This window comes from Magallana gigas, chromosome 3, assembly GCF_963853765.1.
Source record: "Magallana gigas chromosome 3, xbMagGiga1.1, whole genome shotgun sequence".
In the NCBI taxonomy this organism is placed as follows: Eukaryota; Metazoa; Mollusca; class Bivalvia; order Ostreida; family Ostreidae; genus Magallana; species Magallana gigas.
Genome location: NC_088855.1, coordinates 44,097,098 through 44,114,347, shown reverse-complemented (window position 1 = coordinate 44,114,347; position 17,250 = coordinate 44,097,098). Strand labels below are relative to the sequence as shown.

Sequence of the window (17,250 nt, the reverse complement as noted above, 5' to 3'; positions counted from 1 at the left end):
ACTTCTAAAAGTTCTCTTATTGGGTGGAGTTCTAAATGACGAAGGTGGTTTGTATAAAAATCATTGCTGACTGTTGAAACAGTAGATCCAGTGTCAATCAATGCTCGAACTAAGTTTCCTTCTATACTTGCTTCAACTTCAGAGGTACTTCCTACTAGTTCAACTGGTCTACTCTGGTAAGGGCGTTTCTTGTAATGACCTATCGTCTGCCCCGCAACGAAGGTCTCCTGATGTTTAAATTTCTCCGGCTGTGATCAATACGCACAGTACATCTACGTGCTATATGTCCAGGTTGTTTGCATCTATAGCATATTGGTTGTCCATCTTCGGTCTCTTGTAGATTAGATTCTTGGTCACCATAGCCATACTCATATTGGCGGTAATATCCTTGATTATATCTTAGACTACGGCTATAGCTACCATATGATCTTCTGGATTGGTAGTTTCCTCTATGGAATTGTTGTTGCTGATCCTTATGATCCCAACTTGTTGGTTGTTGTTCGAATCTTTTGTACGTACTTCCTTGTTCAATAGCACTGACTTTGGTGGTAAGCTGTTGAATCATTCCTTTGAGTTCCTTGATCTCATCTTGTTTCTCAGGTTCACTCGATGTTACAGCCATGTTTGATTGTGCTCTTTTCGTTACATGTTCTTTTTCTACCAGTCTGATTTCCTTCCTAAGTTCAACAAAATTTGTGAGTGTATCAAACTTGTATCCTGTGATATCCTTAATCCATTGATGCAATCCATTCCAGAATTTGGATCTTAATTTCTCATTAGCATCTGCCTGTGTCGCAACTCCTGTAATGACCGCCTTTCTATAAATCTCTTCTAACCTACAACTCCAACTCATGCTATCCTCGTCTTTCTGTTGTCGAGCACTGTAAAATTGTTCCATAATGGTTTCTCCTCGTTCTATTGTTCCAAATACACTCTCCATCTTGTCCAGTATCTGGGTTACAGTGGCTCCAGAACCAAGTCTCATTGCAACTTTTCCAGCATCTCCTCTTAGTGATCTTCTAATTGATTGAGCGATAGATTCCTCTTTGTATTTCTCTTTAATTAAACAATCCATTTCATATAGCCAAGATCATAAGTAGTGTCGTTCTTGCTGCCGTCTCCAGAAAAGCAAGAGATCTTTGGGATATAGGAGCTAGTGTTGCTTCCTGATGCTGCTGATTTAACAATTTCAGTTTGTTGTTCTGTTTTAACATTAACAAACTCCTCTTCATTCATTTGTGTGACATATTGAGTCATCCATTGTTTGAAATCTTGAGCAGAATCAGCTTTTGGTTTTACATTCAGTTCTTTAAAAACTGACGCAATTTGATTGAGCTCATCTGGGGATAGTTCTGTCATGCTGAATTGTTTATGTTTCGATTTCGGAACACGGTTTGCTAGCTATTTTCAACGGATTAAATTCAGAATCGGTGTTTCGGAAATTTATAACTTAATTTTCTAAATCAAATTTCTAATTAAATATTTATGACTACTACTAACTGATAACTTATCTAATACTATCTTAATAAAATCTTAATGTTAATTTAAGTAACTAACTAGATTAATAAATTGATTGACTTGTAATAAACCTTAATTAAATATACTTTGTTAAACTAATGCTAAATAAATATTCTTATAAGAATAACTACTGGGTAACAGTATCTAAATAAATACCTTAATGTACTAAATGATGCTCTATCAAAATGATAAAAAAAAAATGAAAAATATCTAGTACTGTAGTACTTGAAATAAATAGAAGATACAAAAATTTAATTAACTTTATAGAAAAATAATTACTTTCAATGAAAGATAACTCTCAAGAAAATGGCAATGTTTGGCTTGTGCACTCAAGCGTGACAAAAATTTAAACAGGAAAATATTACTTATATGTCATTATATTTCTTAAATGATAGTGTTTTAAATCATTTCAATGCTCAAAAAGAAAATCTTTCAAAAAAGAATTTATGATTACCAAATAATTAAAGAATATGAAATGAAAAATGAAATGACAAATTTACTGAAAATAAGTGCTAATTATAACACTTAAAAAATAACTATGTGATGTTTATGAAAAAATTGAATATATATTACAAACTAATCTAATCAAAGTCTCTTAGATGACAAGAATCTAACTTAAATACCAATAAATACTTATTACAACTCAAGGGGAATTCAGACGTCTGAAACTAATTATAAGGTAGACAAAAAATGTGCTAAGTAATCTTAAAGATTAACTTAAAAAATGTTACATGCACCAAAAAATTCTACCTTACCGTGCTGGCAAATCTTGAAACAATGAAAAACACATGCAGTTCAATAAATTGACTGTCAGAGGTTCAATGGATAACACTGAAGTCACTATCTTCACAATGTGAATGATGCTGGTCCTTGACAGGGGTCCTAGTCCTGGGGTTGATCCTCAGTCCTGGTCCTGATAGGTCCCTTCTGGTCCGGTTGATGGCTCCTCCTGGGGTTCCTCCTGATTCGTCCTGGGGTTCCTCCTGGTCCGTCCTGGGGTCCTCCGGGTTACGCATCCATCGTAGGGCGCATCTGCTTCAGTATGTATGTCCAGCCAGTCCCAACGTGGGCGCCATTGTAATGATGGTGTTATTGTAGATAAAGACAACAACTCCAACGTAGGGTTCTCTATTATGACTTTATATTATATCATAAGCTCTGAAATATTTAACAATACATGTATCACAATAAGTAATTTATCAATATCACATCATCATAAAAATAAAATAAATCACACATAATATATCATTTCATTGTATAAGATCAAAACATCCATTTCATGATTTTGCCAAGCACAGTTTACAAGCAAGAGTTATTCCCCTTATCACAGTGCTAACTGACATATAAAGAGTTCAATAATATTTATCCTGTGTAATTAATAATTTAGATAGTTATTAATGTTTGATAAATAAAACATATTAAACTTGACTTCGGCAATAAGTATCAAATCTGATATTTATATATATGCATACCTATGTGTGACACAAAGCCTAATTGATCTGCATCTGCATGATCCTTCTATATTCTTCAGGTATGGAATCTATATACATATAGCAATACTCTTAAAACTACATTTAGGTTATCTAGCTTAAGATTGTTAAAATAACAGTTATCAAATAATGAGTATTGCTCAAACACTAAGTTTTCACTCATGATAATTTACATTTAAATAGATTTACATTTCACTATATATCATTTACTTATCTAGCAAATATAACATACTTTATTAATAAGCAGTAATCTTAATAGCATAAAATATAAAACAATTACTTACAGTTTATAGATTTCTTCTGGGTCTTAAGATAAATACATCTGGTCAGTATGAAGATCAGATCAAAAAGGACAAAGCAAAGAGAGGGAATTTAAAGGACCAATGAAATTGAGAATTCAAAAATAGAATTGACCATGAGATATATAATTAACTAAAACACTGACCATAATGACCATTGTGATGTCATACTATATAAATAACTATGTAGCTATTTACATACTGTAAAGTTGTACATAAAGTTGTTTATATTGACAACTTTTATAGTAAATACTGTAAACTTATAATTTATAGAACTATTAATTAATAATTTCATGATAATGAAATTATGACTTAATTAATATGAAATACCGGGTATCACCCTATCACATAAGTAAATTCTTAAGTGAAACCTGCTACGAATGCGTTCGTGAAAAGCACTTAAGATTTCTCGTAAGATATTCTTCAGTTGAAATTTTACGCAAAACGTTTTAAAGATTTTTTGTGAAAAGGGTTACTGATTTTTTTTTATGGTTTTCATTTCTTGAAAATATTCTTAACAATTAAGACATTTTATGATTTTTTTAAGAGATCATCCCCTTAGATTTAACTTTAGTGAATCAATTTCTCAATACTTTTCATTTTTTTTAGCATACCTGTAGTTGGTAAATGTCTACGTAAGGTTTTTCAGTTAAAAGGAAATTTCGCCCATGTTGTCATAAATGAAATAAGTGCCGTAATAAAATAAGATGTATGTTTCTTATTTGGCTTTAATTGGTGAAATAAAGCAAACTAAGACTGTGTTAGATTGTTACTTTTCACTTTGTTAGTAATCAACGAGTTTAAAAATAAGAGCCTGTTTTATTTATTGAATAATTATGTTCTTTGTAAAGTTTCGTCAATGATAAGAAATAGTCAACATTAAAGCTTTGAATAGCATTAATTTTGTTACAATTCGTATTAATAACAGTTCATTCAAATCCATGCAATAAAGTTCACTTTGAATTACGGTGAAATATGGAATAGAATGAACAAATGCAAGTTCTTGAATATCCACCAAATTTCGACTCATAATTAAGTGATTCATTTATACAAGTAATTCACTATCCATCCAAAATCATCATTTTGCATCCAAAGGATTTGATGTTTTGAAAATCATCGTTTCTTAAGTCTTAATTGCTCATTTTTGATGACTATCATTGGCAAGATATCGCTGGCAAAAGAACCTGAAAATAATCAAACAACAGCGGTTTTACATTTACATGTATATAAATAAATATGAAAACCATTTCAAACATAGTTACTAGTAATGTGAAACGAGAAACTCTACAGACCTTATTGCAAATAAGTACAGAAGCACGCTACAAACAATGGCAAACACGTGGTCTATGTACCAAAGCGAGGCATCGTGGACATACAAATTAATCGCCAAAAAAGCTGATAAACTCATCAGGAAGCCGACGAAAGTTATTATACCTGTTAGAAAAAATATAAGAGATGCTGAGACAGAGTTTTTGTGACTTGTATTTGTACATAGACCTACTTATACATACACTGGTTAACTCGTTAACATTAAGTGAGCTTATAATCAAAATCGAACAGTTGAGTTGTTTACTTCTACTTTATACCTTGCTCATAAGCAAATTAGTGAACACGTCAAGTTTTATACACAAAGGGAAAAGGTATTTTTACATCAAAATATTAACCCTAGATCTGTTGCTATGGCTATCGTTTGAGTACTTCTTGACTGTTCGATTTTGTATGAGTTAATTTGTCATCGACAAAAAGAAGAAGAGGCAGATTATACTCTACTAGTTAAAGTATTAAAAAATACTATTGAAGATGAATTCATGGATGAAGTACTTAGCAGATTCACATATGAAGTTTATTATGATTTATATTTTGAACCAAATATATTAAGTCCAATTGGAAAGATGCAATCACAACAGAAGGATTTCCCGTCTATATAGCCTTTTTGTTGTTGCATGAAATGATTTGCTTTCATTCAATTTTCATAGAAAATGTTGAGCACAGACATGAACGAATTTCGTATCTTATGCAACGATGTTTCAGACAAAGACTTTATGTTCTGTCATAATTTATATATACATGTGATCACATCCAATATGATACGGTGCCTTGAAAACGCCATAGAGAATCAAACAGACTTACTATCGGTCATAAGAGATTTGCTCTCCAGTTTGTATCCTAAACAAGACTTCAAAGTTCCTAGCACCAAATTACAGACTCCGTTTGTAAGAGAGATAATTTCCAGTGTAATTAGCTGGAAAATATAGACTGTCAAACACATGCATATCCATAAAATTATTAACATCTCTTTTGTCAAAATATTTTGCACAATATGCTTCACAATGTTTTGGGTAAAAATAAGAGTATGAAAAGGATAGATTGAATTTATTTAATATATGATGTGGTAAAATGTACAATGTTTTACTGTTAATCAAACACGTTTTAATCATCATCGTACCTCTTTTTCTTTCTCTTTTCTGACCAGAGAAATGATTGTCATCGTCAGCAGGCTAGTACTCGACGCCACAAATAGAATGGCGATGACAAAGCAAGCTCTACAGAGGAGAACAACAGCATGATAAAAGTAGAAATTTTGGGAATAAATCTTTAGCAAAACTGCGTGGATCTGCTTACTGCAAAAAATAGAAAAACTAAATAAAATATGTTGCAAATTTGTAGCAGGTATTGTTCTGTAATGTGTACGTTTCACAAGATAATGCAATATGGACCCTCTTTGTGCTGCACACTGATTTTAGGGTACTTGATGTTGTTAGGATAGAGTCCAATGTATATTTTAATTTAACAACGCCAAGAACCTGGAAATCAGTGCGCAGTGAATAGACTCCTTTATATTGCATTATCTTGATCAACATACTAGTAACACAGTACAGAACTACATGTCACGCAATATGCAAATATTCTGCATTCACGTCCATGTATACTACATCAACATTAACAAAGAATAGTTAATTATAAGACATACTTCTGTTCTCGACTTTCTGAGTACAGGTCGTTGCTATGAAACCGCCAAAGTACAACAATGGAGGACAAACTATCCAGTATTGCATTAAGCTGTGGGATAAATTGTCATGATTAGATTGTGAAAACCTTAAATGTAATTTTTTAAGATGCTTAATAAATTGAATAGATTAGCGCATGTAATATTATGCAAATTATTCTTCAACAACTGATAAACGGTATCACAAATAAACCTATCCAATTTAAATAAGATACTAATTTTTTCAGACACATGAAAACTGCTTTATTGTTGCGGATCAATCAAATATATCAAAATAAATATCAACGTACAAAGCCAAAAAATAACGCGCGAATGGGTTACAGTATTATTTCCAATACTAGTAAATCAAATGAGTAATTTATTTTACATTTGACATTTTACATTAGATAATATTTGAAGATTATATGTTATTTGACTTACTCCAAATCCAAATATAGTGTCACTACCCAATGTTGATGCGTATACTGAAATTGTGGAAGTTGAAAGGTTCGATTATTTATCTAACATGCTGAAGATTCATTTAAATGTAAAAATTCATTGTGAAGCATTGCAGAACAAATGAACAGTCTATTCTTAGACAAATAAAGACTCGGTGTTTTTTTTCTTCATTTTATCAATGACATAAAATGTTTGGTACCAAGATAAGACCGCGGAACATTAACTGGCAAGGTTGGAAATATACACGTTAATTTCACCTGTTACAGTCAAAACATTTGAAATAGCCGGGAGCAAATTGACGCGGACGTCTGAGAAAACATTGGATTGAAACTGTAGCTGAAGGAATTGAATGAGTGGCGACTAATTCTCGAAGTCATCGGGCAATGCTTTGCCTTAATTGCGCATAATCTCTCCCGAATCGGGATATCCTCATATTTGCTGATTATATCTTATTAGTGAAAAAAAATGTTTTTCAATCGCTTTGCTGATACTAAATAAAATGTGTTTCGATCGCATAACTTATATACATGTAGCAAGTTATGAACACTGAGGTGGATTGAAAATACACTTCCTATGCATGCAACTACAGTTTCAATCCAACGTTTTCTCAGACGTCCGCGTCAATTTCTTCCCATCTATATCAAATGTTTTTGGCTGTAAAAGGTTAAATTAAATTGACGTAAGCTGTATATTTCCAATATTGCCAGTTAATGTTCCGCGGTCTTATTCACATCATAAAATAAAGTTGATCAACTATGACTGTTTAAGACAACATATGTTAATGTTAATTGCCGATATCAAAATCTAAAACCGCCATCTGCTGGTTTTAGAAAGACGGCAATAATTTCCTTCAGTTTTACTTGCATCATTCGCATTTTCTTCTTTTTCTTTTTTTTTTTAAAAATGAGGCCAGGTGGTCAATTAATTGTAAAAGAAAGATAGAATCAACAATAGAAATAAAACAATATTATGTTGTTGATAATTTTTAAAGTTTATTTCATTCCTTTTGGCAAAGTAATTAGTGAAATGCGTAAGAAAATGTGGGTGTCAAATGTTTCCGAGTGAACAGATTAATTCTAAGCTCTACGGCCTGTCAACATATTTTTTTTTAAGGATAAACTACACAAAAATTTCATTTTATTCCTGATTTTAACTGGTTTTCGAAAATTGATATAATGTTTTCTTTCCACAACGCATTAATCGAATGCTGCATTGTATTGTTGAAGGTTTAGTGTCTAGATACAGAGATGTCAGAAGTGCTGTGAATATTTACTCTATTTCGCTTATTTTTGTCAACGCATTCTAACTTTCTTCACATCCAGTTAAAACTGAAGCCCCACGTGTTTGTTAATTTGATTCTGAATGTATAAACATATTGCTGTCGAAATGTGGTACGAAAACCAAGTTTTTAAATAAGGAATAAGGAATCATTCTTTGAGTATTATGAGGTGATAATTTTGGTCGGGGCGTGATCAAATCCAATAAAGCCCGAAGGGCTTTATGATAGATTTGATCACGCCCCGACCGAATTTATCACCTCATAATATTCAAAGAATGATTCCTTATTACTTATATTTATATAATTTTAAGCAATCGTACGATTAAATATTTAAATATCAAAAAGCAAACCCCGCTGGCGCCTCAATTTGGCGTCATTTGTATTATGGGTTTTATACTACAAAATCGATACGTAGTGTTATCACAGGCAAAGACACTTGAAAATGTAAATATAAGCGAGTATTTTTGTACCGTACTTTGTACGCTTCTGTTTGTTAAAGTTAACTATTACAACATATTAACTTCGAAGAAGAATAATTTCACAACACTTCTTTATTTTGTATTTTATAACAGCCCAAATTCTGTTACAGTATACGTGCGCGCTCGTGTGTGCGTGCTGAAGTACAGTACTTGTCAGAAAACAGCCTACCGGTTGCAGTCAGACCTTGGGCGAACCCAAACACAACAGACACCCATGATATGACAATGGCGGCTTTGCGCAACTGCACGGCTACTGTCATTTCAACCCGATGTTTTATGAGAAGCAATTCCGCTACAAAACATTAGCATGTCAAAACAACACAAGATAACGATCTTAAAATGTTACAAATTCTGCAAGTGTTATTCAAACTTTTTCGAACAGCTGCATAAATACTAGTATTTAGTATAATATAGTAATTGCTACAAATCCGTTTAATTATCATTTGGGGGAAAATTACAAGAACAATATAGTGTTGTAATAAGAGAGAGAGAGAGAGAGAGAGAGAGAGAGAGAGAGAGATCACCTTTTTCATTTCCCACTGCATTATTATAAGTAGGACATTTCTGAAGTGTAGATCCAGCATCTTCATTCATGATTCGTCACCTAATTAGTTGTTGGTGATTATTTTATGCCAGTACAGGTACTTGAATTCATCAAATATTTCCCTATGAATTATCGTGGCGTACATGGATACAGTATATTGAATTTCGTGCAGCTTTTGGATCAATTATTACTATAACTGGAAACATAAGTATTTTATTTGCAGTGTATACAATCGATAAATGAATTGATATATGTCTCCAGGATATTAACAGATGTATACAATGTACAATGCATCTATAGTTTTATATATGAATTGAACATAAATTGACAAAAAGTTGAAGGGATTAGACGTCAGTTCATAAAACAGCCTCTTCCTTGAGAAATAAAAAAAATCTTTAATATTTTCATATGTTGATATTATTTAATGTTGATGTCGTCAACAATGGTTTACGAGCAACCATGATCTACTGTATAATAATTCTAGTGAACTTACTGTTCAAAATTTAAAGAAAAAAAAAAAAAAAAATTTCGGCGTACTCTAAACTTTTTCTTCTGACATCTCATTTTCACTGGTTGAGAAACTCTTATTTTGCCAGGCCCTCTTTCAAAGAGAGATAATCAAAAATTGATGAAAATTTGGTATTTTTCAAAAATCTTCCCAAAAACCGTTTGGCCAAAAAAGCTGAAACTTGCGGGGAAACATTCTCAGGTAGAGTGGATTCAAGTTTGTTCAAATCATGATACCTGGGGGTAGCTAGGGTGGGAACACATTGGGGTCGAATTTTTACGTACTAGGGATATATGGAGTGAATTTTTAAAATCTTCTTAGAAACCAATCGGCCAGAAAAGCTGTAACTTGTGTGGAAGCATCTTTAGGCAGGGTACATGTACATGTAGTTTTATATTTTTATAGGTTTGTTCAAATCATGATCCCCGGGGTAGGGTGGGGCCATAATGAAGGGGTCAAATTTTTACATAGGAGTATATGAATAGCCCGCCCCTTCTGCAAAATTCAAATTTCGTTATTTACATTATAAAATTACCAAAAATGCACCTCAGACCCTCCCTGGCAAACTGAAATAACCTTGAAAAAATTTCTTGATCCGTGCATGTTAAGTCTTAATTGTGCCCAGATGCGCCATAATAATATGACACTTCTCATATGTTTCTTCTGTTTATGCAGTTATTTTCACAATTTTAGTTATGGGGAAAGGACAGTCTTTCAGTGATATACTGGTTTGTGAGTTATTGTATTTGAACCTTTGTTACCGGAACTCTGGAAATCTCTTTCCCTCGACATGGGGAGTAGCCAAACGCTGTATAAAATAGGGAAAACAAGACAGCTTTCACTCAACTACTCATTTATTGAAATATAATTGAAACTTATTTGAAAACTATTCAAGCGATGTGCTATACTACAGAATCATTCTACACGTACAATATTTCCTGGACCTAATTGTGTGACTCCATCCGCCAAACCCCAGAAATGCTCAAAAACTTTTATATTTATATGTATGTACATCATTTTTCATTAATGCATTCACCTAGGATTGCAGCTTTGCTAAATAATTTTCAAATCTTTCTACAGAACTCCGTTGTTTTAGCCAACCATTAATAATTCTAGAGCAACTGAGGTATTACTTTTGCTTCCATTTATAGAGAAAACATATTTCAGTTCTGCATACAAAGATCAATAACTTTCATAGAATTTCAAAGCTGTTTGTTTATCACAAGTAATCTTGACCATCTCCATTTGCATGGAAGCATATCGATTCTTAAACAGGCTGACTGTTGAATCATTTGTCACAGAGAGACTGTAACATCATATGCTGGTTGAGCAGTTTAACGCTATGTTCGAAGAAGCCGTATCCATGTCCCTCTCCCAGCACGCCTTGGAATACATGTAGATTGAGGAATGGCTGAATCTGGGTCATATTTTGCTTTTAAACGGATCTCATTTTATCCCCGTCCAAGTTTTTACCTTGTGTCTGTCTTTTAAAGTAATCAAAAGTGTGTCCGTCTTATTTCTAAAGTCCCGGAACCAAGCTTAACTCTACAGTTATTTGAAAACACGTAAATCTAGTATCGACCTTTAAAGCAGAAAGTTGGAAATGTGTATGAGCAATTTGGGGTGAATTCATAGCGAAAAAGTCGCACCATCCAGTCATGTATTTAGTAATGTATAGGTATGATATCACGTGTCTATCGAACACGTGTTTTTATTTATTTATATATTATATCATTTTATTGTTATTAACATTTTTTCCTCATTATTGCAGAGAATTGAGATTTTACCGGAAGATATTTGTGTAATTTACATGTAATAAACTGCACTCATGAGAGCGCTTCTGTACCTACACACTGTGTTTATTTATTTTATAAATTATTAATGTTCTGTTGAGCGTAACGAATTAGAACATAACGTTAATTTAATATTTACAAAGAATTAAATTTTGAAGCCAACTGTCTGTCTTACAGTACATGTATATTGAAAGCATAAAAAATAGTAAAATAAACTACACAATATATCTTTATTAACTAATATTTACATTTTCAACTGTCTTTGTCCGTGATAACATTACGAATCAATTTTGAACCCTAAAACCCAATAACTTCATAAATTACGAGTGACACAAAATAGGCGTGTCTTATAGCATAACCGAGAAAGGTATTGGCTGCGGCGCGTAGTAAATTAAATACATAGCATGTGCTACACAAGAAAATAGTGGTTTTAAAATAATATTGTTTTAAAGTGTACAAATTGGAAATAATATAAATATAAGTAATAAGGAATCACTCTTTGATTATTATGAGGTGATAATTTCTGTCGGAGCGTGGTCAAATCTATCATAAATCCCTTCGGGCTTTATTGGATTTGACCACGCCCGGACCGAAATTATCACCACTCATAATACTCAAAGAATGATTCTTTATACCTTAAATAACCCAAACCCTTATTTTTAAGGTATTTTAAGATAAAGATTTTGCGAGGCACATTGGTTTTTTTATTTTTATAAATATCATTTGGGAAATATTTAAACCCCCCCCCCCCTAAAAAAATACCTTGAAACACGATACTACTTACCAAGGAAGTTTATAAATGTCGATTAGTTGGTACATGTACTTCCTCACTGAACAAACGCCTGTTTCAACTTAAAGGTAATTGGCCACAGAATACTTTTGATTTATTAAAATTCCAACAAAAAATATAAAACGAAGACATTTTTTATGTTTAAATTTTAATTATTAAAAACAAGACTGTAACTTTTTGAAACATTGAAACAAATTTACACTGAAAAAAAATCTTACATAGTAATTTTTGTAATCAACAGCGCTTTGAAACTTTAGCAAGGTACAGACTATATTTAAACATTAGTGACTTTCGTACCTGTATTATATGACCGCACTTTACATACCAATAATAGCTAATGGAACAAAAAAGAAATCTCTTAAAGCTTGGATATGCACATGCAGGAGGGTACTCACATGGATATTTGTATCACCGTTATTTTTGTTTTGTTTTTGTTTTACATAACAATTATAATAAACTTCCTAATGAACTTTGAGAAAATAAGTTAGCTATGAACAAGATTAAGATGCTGTTTGTTCTTGTGCATGTGCCGATGTGGAGTCTTGTTGTTTCATCACATCTGGTAGCTCCGGGGGACTGGATAGGGGGGTGATCTCTAACTGTTCAAACTCGCCATCTACACAAACAACAAACAGGAAATATAATATGGTCAAAAGATCAACCCATTTTAAAAGTACCTTAAAGTAAGTAGCATGCATGTCCTATGAATGTTTGTAAAATTATATCAAATAGAAATAGATTCTCTTACATCAAGAAAAATATTTATCACACAAGTCCTAACTAAGGAGTCTTCGGGCAACATTTACGTTCAAATTGTCATCCAGAGCATTGAGAATATGTGCCGCCCTTGATCAGTGAGTGTTTATAATTATTTTGAATTCATTATAAACATCAGACATTTTTCTAAATTAATCATTTTGTAAATAGGAAAAATATGTGAATGTACTTTATTTTCTAATAACATTTTCACTGTACTATCAGTTGGTACACTGTAAAAACTAGTGCATAGTACCAGTCTATGAACAGGTCAGCTACAAAATATTTACATTCAGTGTATATTTCCCCTTATGTTTGCATTGGAAATCTGCAACGTTCAATTTCCTTTGTTTACAACTAGCTGATTCATGCACCATAAGCACAAATATATAAATGCATTTTGAGTGTATTTATTGTTGCAATATTAAATGTTCAAACTTACATAACCAATTTGATATAAACTAATGAAAAATAATTGTTTATTCATATCTAATCGTTAATAAAAAATATTTTTTGACAAAGTTTCTGGCACTTTATTTTTAGGCGCAGAAGTGAACCAAATAACATGTTAATATGGCTGTTCCATGTATGTTTCATATCCCCGACTATGAATTTATGTAATAGCTTTAAAGAGACAATACAAATATATTTCATACAAATTGACATCAATATCCATATAAATATAAGCATTGAATGCTTGTTTTGGGGTGTTGACTAACCTATAACACACCAAGCGCTGCAGACAAATTAACATATTGCCCTAACGCACAGCATTCAATTTGTCTGCAACACTTGGTGTGTTATAGGACCGACGACTTCCAAATATAAGCATTCAATCCTTAAGTGAAAAAAGGAACTGATATAAGTACAAACAATACTTATAGACATATACATGTATAGGGTATTTGAATGTTTTGCTAGATTTTATCTTTTGCAACAATACAATCAATCAAGTAAAAATCTGACAATTCCATTGATTGTTAAAAATTGATACTGAAATCTAATGATCCGGATACAAACTTCAGTGTATGTTAAAAGGAATATGGTATGTGAAATATTACTTCCAGACATAGTTCCAGTAAATTGACAAAAAATCAAAATTTCTGTTCACTTTTTTGTGTAACTTAACACTCATAGAATGCCTTTCCTACCCAAAAGCAATCACATGGAAGCGTCACAACAAATTCCAGAGTGTTAAAATTTCAAGATTTTACAAAAAAGTACCAATCGCGATGTTCTTAATTTCACGCTTTCAAGAAAACCAGTTGATCAAAGTATAAGCATTAACACGTTTTAAAAAAACTTATGTTAATATTTACGATGGGTTTAATTTAGCAAAAAAACGATAAATCGGGAACAAAGTGAAATTAAAACCATCCTGATTATTTGCCAATCTACAGTATTGATAATACATACCATCTTGTTTACAAGCCAGTCCGATAGTAGCTGGAGCTTGTGCTCTTGCTGTTGCAAAAGTAAACCCATAATCTCCTAGCGTTTTGTTGTCATCTAGTGGCTACAAAACAAAATAAATCCTCAAAAACAGTTTAACAATCTATCATAGGTATTAATCTGCTGCCTGTTTTTTGTGGGGGGGGGGGGGGGGGGGGGTGTTAAGGGAAGTTCAATAATTTCCGAACAATTTGAGCCTCTTCCTTCAGATTTACATGTCAACTGACTACTTTTATGAAATTTTAAATTTTATATTTCAAGGATGTAAAGTTATTTTGTAATTGTCTGTTTGTGCATTTAAAATCTTTGTTATGGGAAGCTAATTTGTCAAAAAACATGCAGGTATCTGACCGGACTTACATGAAGACTTAATTTACACTACAGTATTACTCTTTGGCATTCTCTTGGTTAAGTATAAGCCAAAGTGACTAAGGAGAGAGAAATTATGTTCAAGATAAAGATTAACATAAAGATCCATCATGACCTTGACCTCTAACAGATACATAATTCAATGTCAATACCCACTCTATACCCTTTTGCATTTTAGGGGTGAAAATGATTTCCTGACCAAACTTTACAAAACCTTTGGCATTTAAATATCTCAAAATGAAATTTAATACTTGGGAGACTGCAAAGAAGAAATCCTACCTGATCATCTTTGAACAGCTTTTGATCTTCAGGTCTGATCTTTAGAATACCTTCTACAATTTTTTTCACATCGCTAACTGGGGTTGACTCTTTTGCATCTGTAAAGATGGTAGTCTTTTTTCTTCTGATCATCAAGAACACATCCTAGAAAAATACCCGTATATTTAATTTATTTACATCACAGAAAAAATCTGAATAAAAAGGAAAATAATTTACAAATTGAATATATTCAGCTTTTTTAAGCACTTTAAAAAAAACATGGATTTTTATTAATTATCATTTTTCTTTTTCGTTCCTTAATGCAACAAATACACAATTTAAAAAATTTGATGATTTGATATTGATCTTAACAGAGACTGGGAAACAGCTGTTAATTTACATTAAAAAAAAAAAGAACTGGAACTTTGACATGCATTTTTTCATATATTTTTCAATGAATTATGCAACAACTTAGACATATTTATAGAAACAGAAAAGGTGATAAAGACTTTGCATTTCTTTTATATAAGAGGGCTGGGTGGTCATGACATTTTTAGACTATACAAATTTCCTAGATATTGAGCACTATGTAAATAGGTAGGAAATTGCTCAAATTTTGAAGTTAAAACATCGGGATATTTTCTTCACAAAATGATAGTTTACAGCCTGAAATTTCAAGTTAATTTTAATAGGTTATTCGTTGATCATCCAGCGTTCTTGTCAAATTTAACGCCTTATACCAACAGCAAATGATTGGGATGCAAATAATACATTAAGGAGTGGAACCTTACACCAACATCACGCAGCCTATCTTTACTGGCTATCAGTTCATTGTCTAACATGCAAATCAAATTAACAGAATTTATCTTTTAAAAAAGCAGGTATTTATCATCAAAGAAAAATATAAAAAAGTGCCAGGAGAATGGATAACATGGATCATGGAAAATGCTTAACCTGATAGTTTTGTTTATATTTTGGCTAAATTGAGGTTAGGAAATTATTAAGGCAACTCTATAACCTTTTTAACACCGCCTTTCCCCCACTCTTTAAATTTTTGCGCTTCCCTTCATTGTTTTGCGTGAATGATTTCAAGATACGCAATATGAAATTAAGGAATACACGAAAAAGACTGCCAGGGTAGTGGGTACGATAGGACACGGTGATTTTTGTCATGCTTTGCCTTTGGTAACAAAAACACTAGTCACTTTCATACGATTCAGTCAAATAATTGATTAATATTTCTCGTTTTGAAACGTAAACATAGTTGATGCTTTATTATACAATCCCCTCATTACGATTTCTTAACAGTTTCCATACAATCGTAATAAATTTCTCAGAGATAATGTGTTTACAACAAATATACCCACCATCTTGGATAACTACGGTTAACTGGTTCTCTTTATCGCTCAGCGTTCTTTCCTTCTTGACGAGGACCAGTTTTTGTGACTAATCGGGCTTTTCCGTAATACCGAATGTTATCGGTGTTTTTCAATATTCCGTTTATACGTCAAATCGGTAACATGAGTTTATTTCTACATAATTCCCATTAAAACATGAATTAACATAGTAATGAACCTGGCACTGTAAAATAAACAAAAAACCATTTATCAGACTTTTACGAATAAGTTTTCATTTATTCTAATTTGAATTTTACATATAGCAATTATATTAACATCAAATATCAAGTGCTATATATTGTAAATTATTTTTGATGTAGAATTATATGATAATTATATATTTAAAGTGGTGTGGGACACTCCCATATTGTGACGTACATGTACATGTACTTCCTATCAAAATAAACAATATAGGTATCATTATATAATTTTTTTTCTTTGCAAACATTTAAGTAGTGGCCAAGGTTACCTATAATAGCGTAGCGCAATGGATTAGAGCATTATCTGCGAATCTGTGAGTCATGAGTTCGAATCTACATGTAACATTTTAAACGATGAAAGTATTTTGATTGTAATGTACTTTTATCCACAATAATATCCACAGGTGACCCATGCATACCACCTTAAAAAATGGAATCCGAGTCATTCTTGTAGTATTATTAGGTGATCAAATACATGCATACGGTAGGGGTGATCAAATCCAATAGAACTCGAAGATATATAGATGATAGATTTGATCACGCCCGACTGACCGTATTTGCTCACCTCATAATATTTATAGAATGATTCCTAATTACTTATGTATTTATGTAATTTTCAGAAATTGTTCGATTAAATATCAAAATAGTTTTGGACTACATATGTAGTACTATA

At 32.2% G+C, this 17,250-nt stretch overlaps 2 protein-coding genes across 2 annotated transcripts; both read right to left on the bottom strand.

The window, feature by feature from the left end:
* Positions 1 to 3,875: 3,875 nt before the first annotated feature.
* On the bottom strand, positions 3,876 to 9,289 carry LOC117680703 (transmembrane protein 163a). The gene is made up of 8 exons (XM_034443032.2): positions 9,035 to 9,289; positions 8,680 to 8,802; positions 6,735 to 6,778; positions 6,279 to 6,367; positions 5,754 to 5,850; positions 5,438 to 5,549; positions 4,600 to 4,741; positions 3,876 to 4,491 (listed from the first exon to the last, which is right to left on the bottom strand). Exons 1-8 carry the CDS (start codon positions 9,102 to 9,104, stop codon positions 4,446 to 4,448), a joined length of 723 nt encoding a protein of 240 aa, XP_034298923.2. The 5' UTR covers positions 9,105 to 9,289; the 3' UTR covers positions 3,876 to 4,445.
* A 3,041-nt stretch (positions 9,290 to 12,330) lies between these two features.
* On the bottom strand, positions 12,331 to 16,474 carry LOC105318798 (elongin-B). The gene is made up of 4 exons (XM_011416083.4): positions 16,348 to 16,474; positions 15,002 to 15,145; positions 14,318 to 14,417; positions 12,331 to 12,761 (listed from the first exon to the last, which is right to left on the bottom strand). The coding sequence occupies exons 1-4, from the start codon at positions 16,348 to 16,350 to the stop codon at positions 12,646 to 12,648; spliced, it is 363 nt and encodes a 120-aa protein (XP_011414385.1). The 5' UTR covers positions 16,351 to 16,474; the 3' UTR covers positions 12,331 to 12,645.
* Between the last annotated feature and the right edge of the window lie 776 nt (positions 16,475 to 17,250).

Coding starts and splice junctions, on each gene's coding strand:
- LOC105318798 (XM_011416083.4), bottom strand. Junction 14,418..15,001: donor AGCTGTTCAAAGATGATCAG/GTAGGATTTCTT, acceptor TTTGTTTTGTAG/CCACTAGATGACAACAAAAC. Junction 12,762..14,317: donor ACTGGCTTGTAAACAAGATG/GTATGTATTATC, acceptor TTGTTTGTGTAG/ATGGCGAGTTTGAACAGTTA.
- LOC117680703 (XM_034443032.2), bottom strand. CDS start 9,104: ATGAATGAAGATGCTGGATCTACACTTCAGAAATGTCCTACTTATAAT. Junction 8,803..9,034: donor TGCAGTGGGAAATGAAAAAG/GTGATCTCTCTC, acceptor AATGTTTTGTAG/CGGAATTGCTTCTCATAAAA. Junction 4,742..5,437: donor CAAATCTCTTATGACCGATA/GTAAGTCTGTTT, acceptor TTTTTCTAACAG/GTATAATAACTTTCGTCGGC.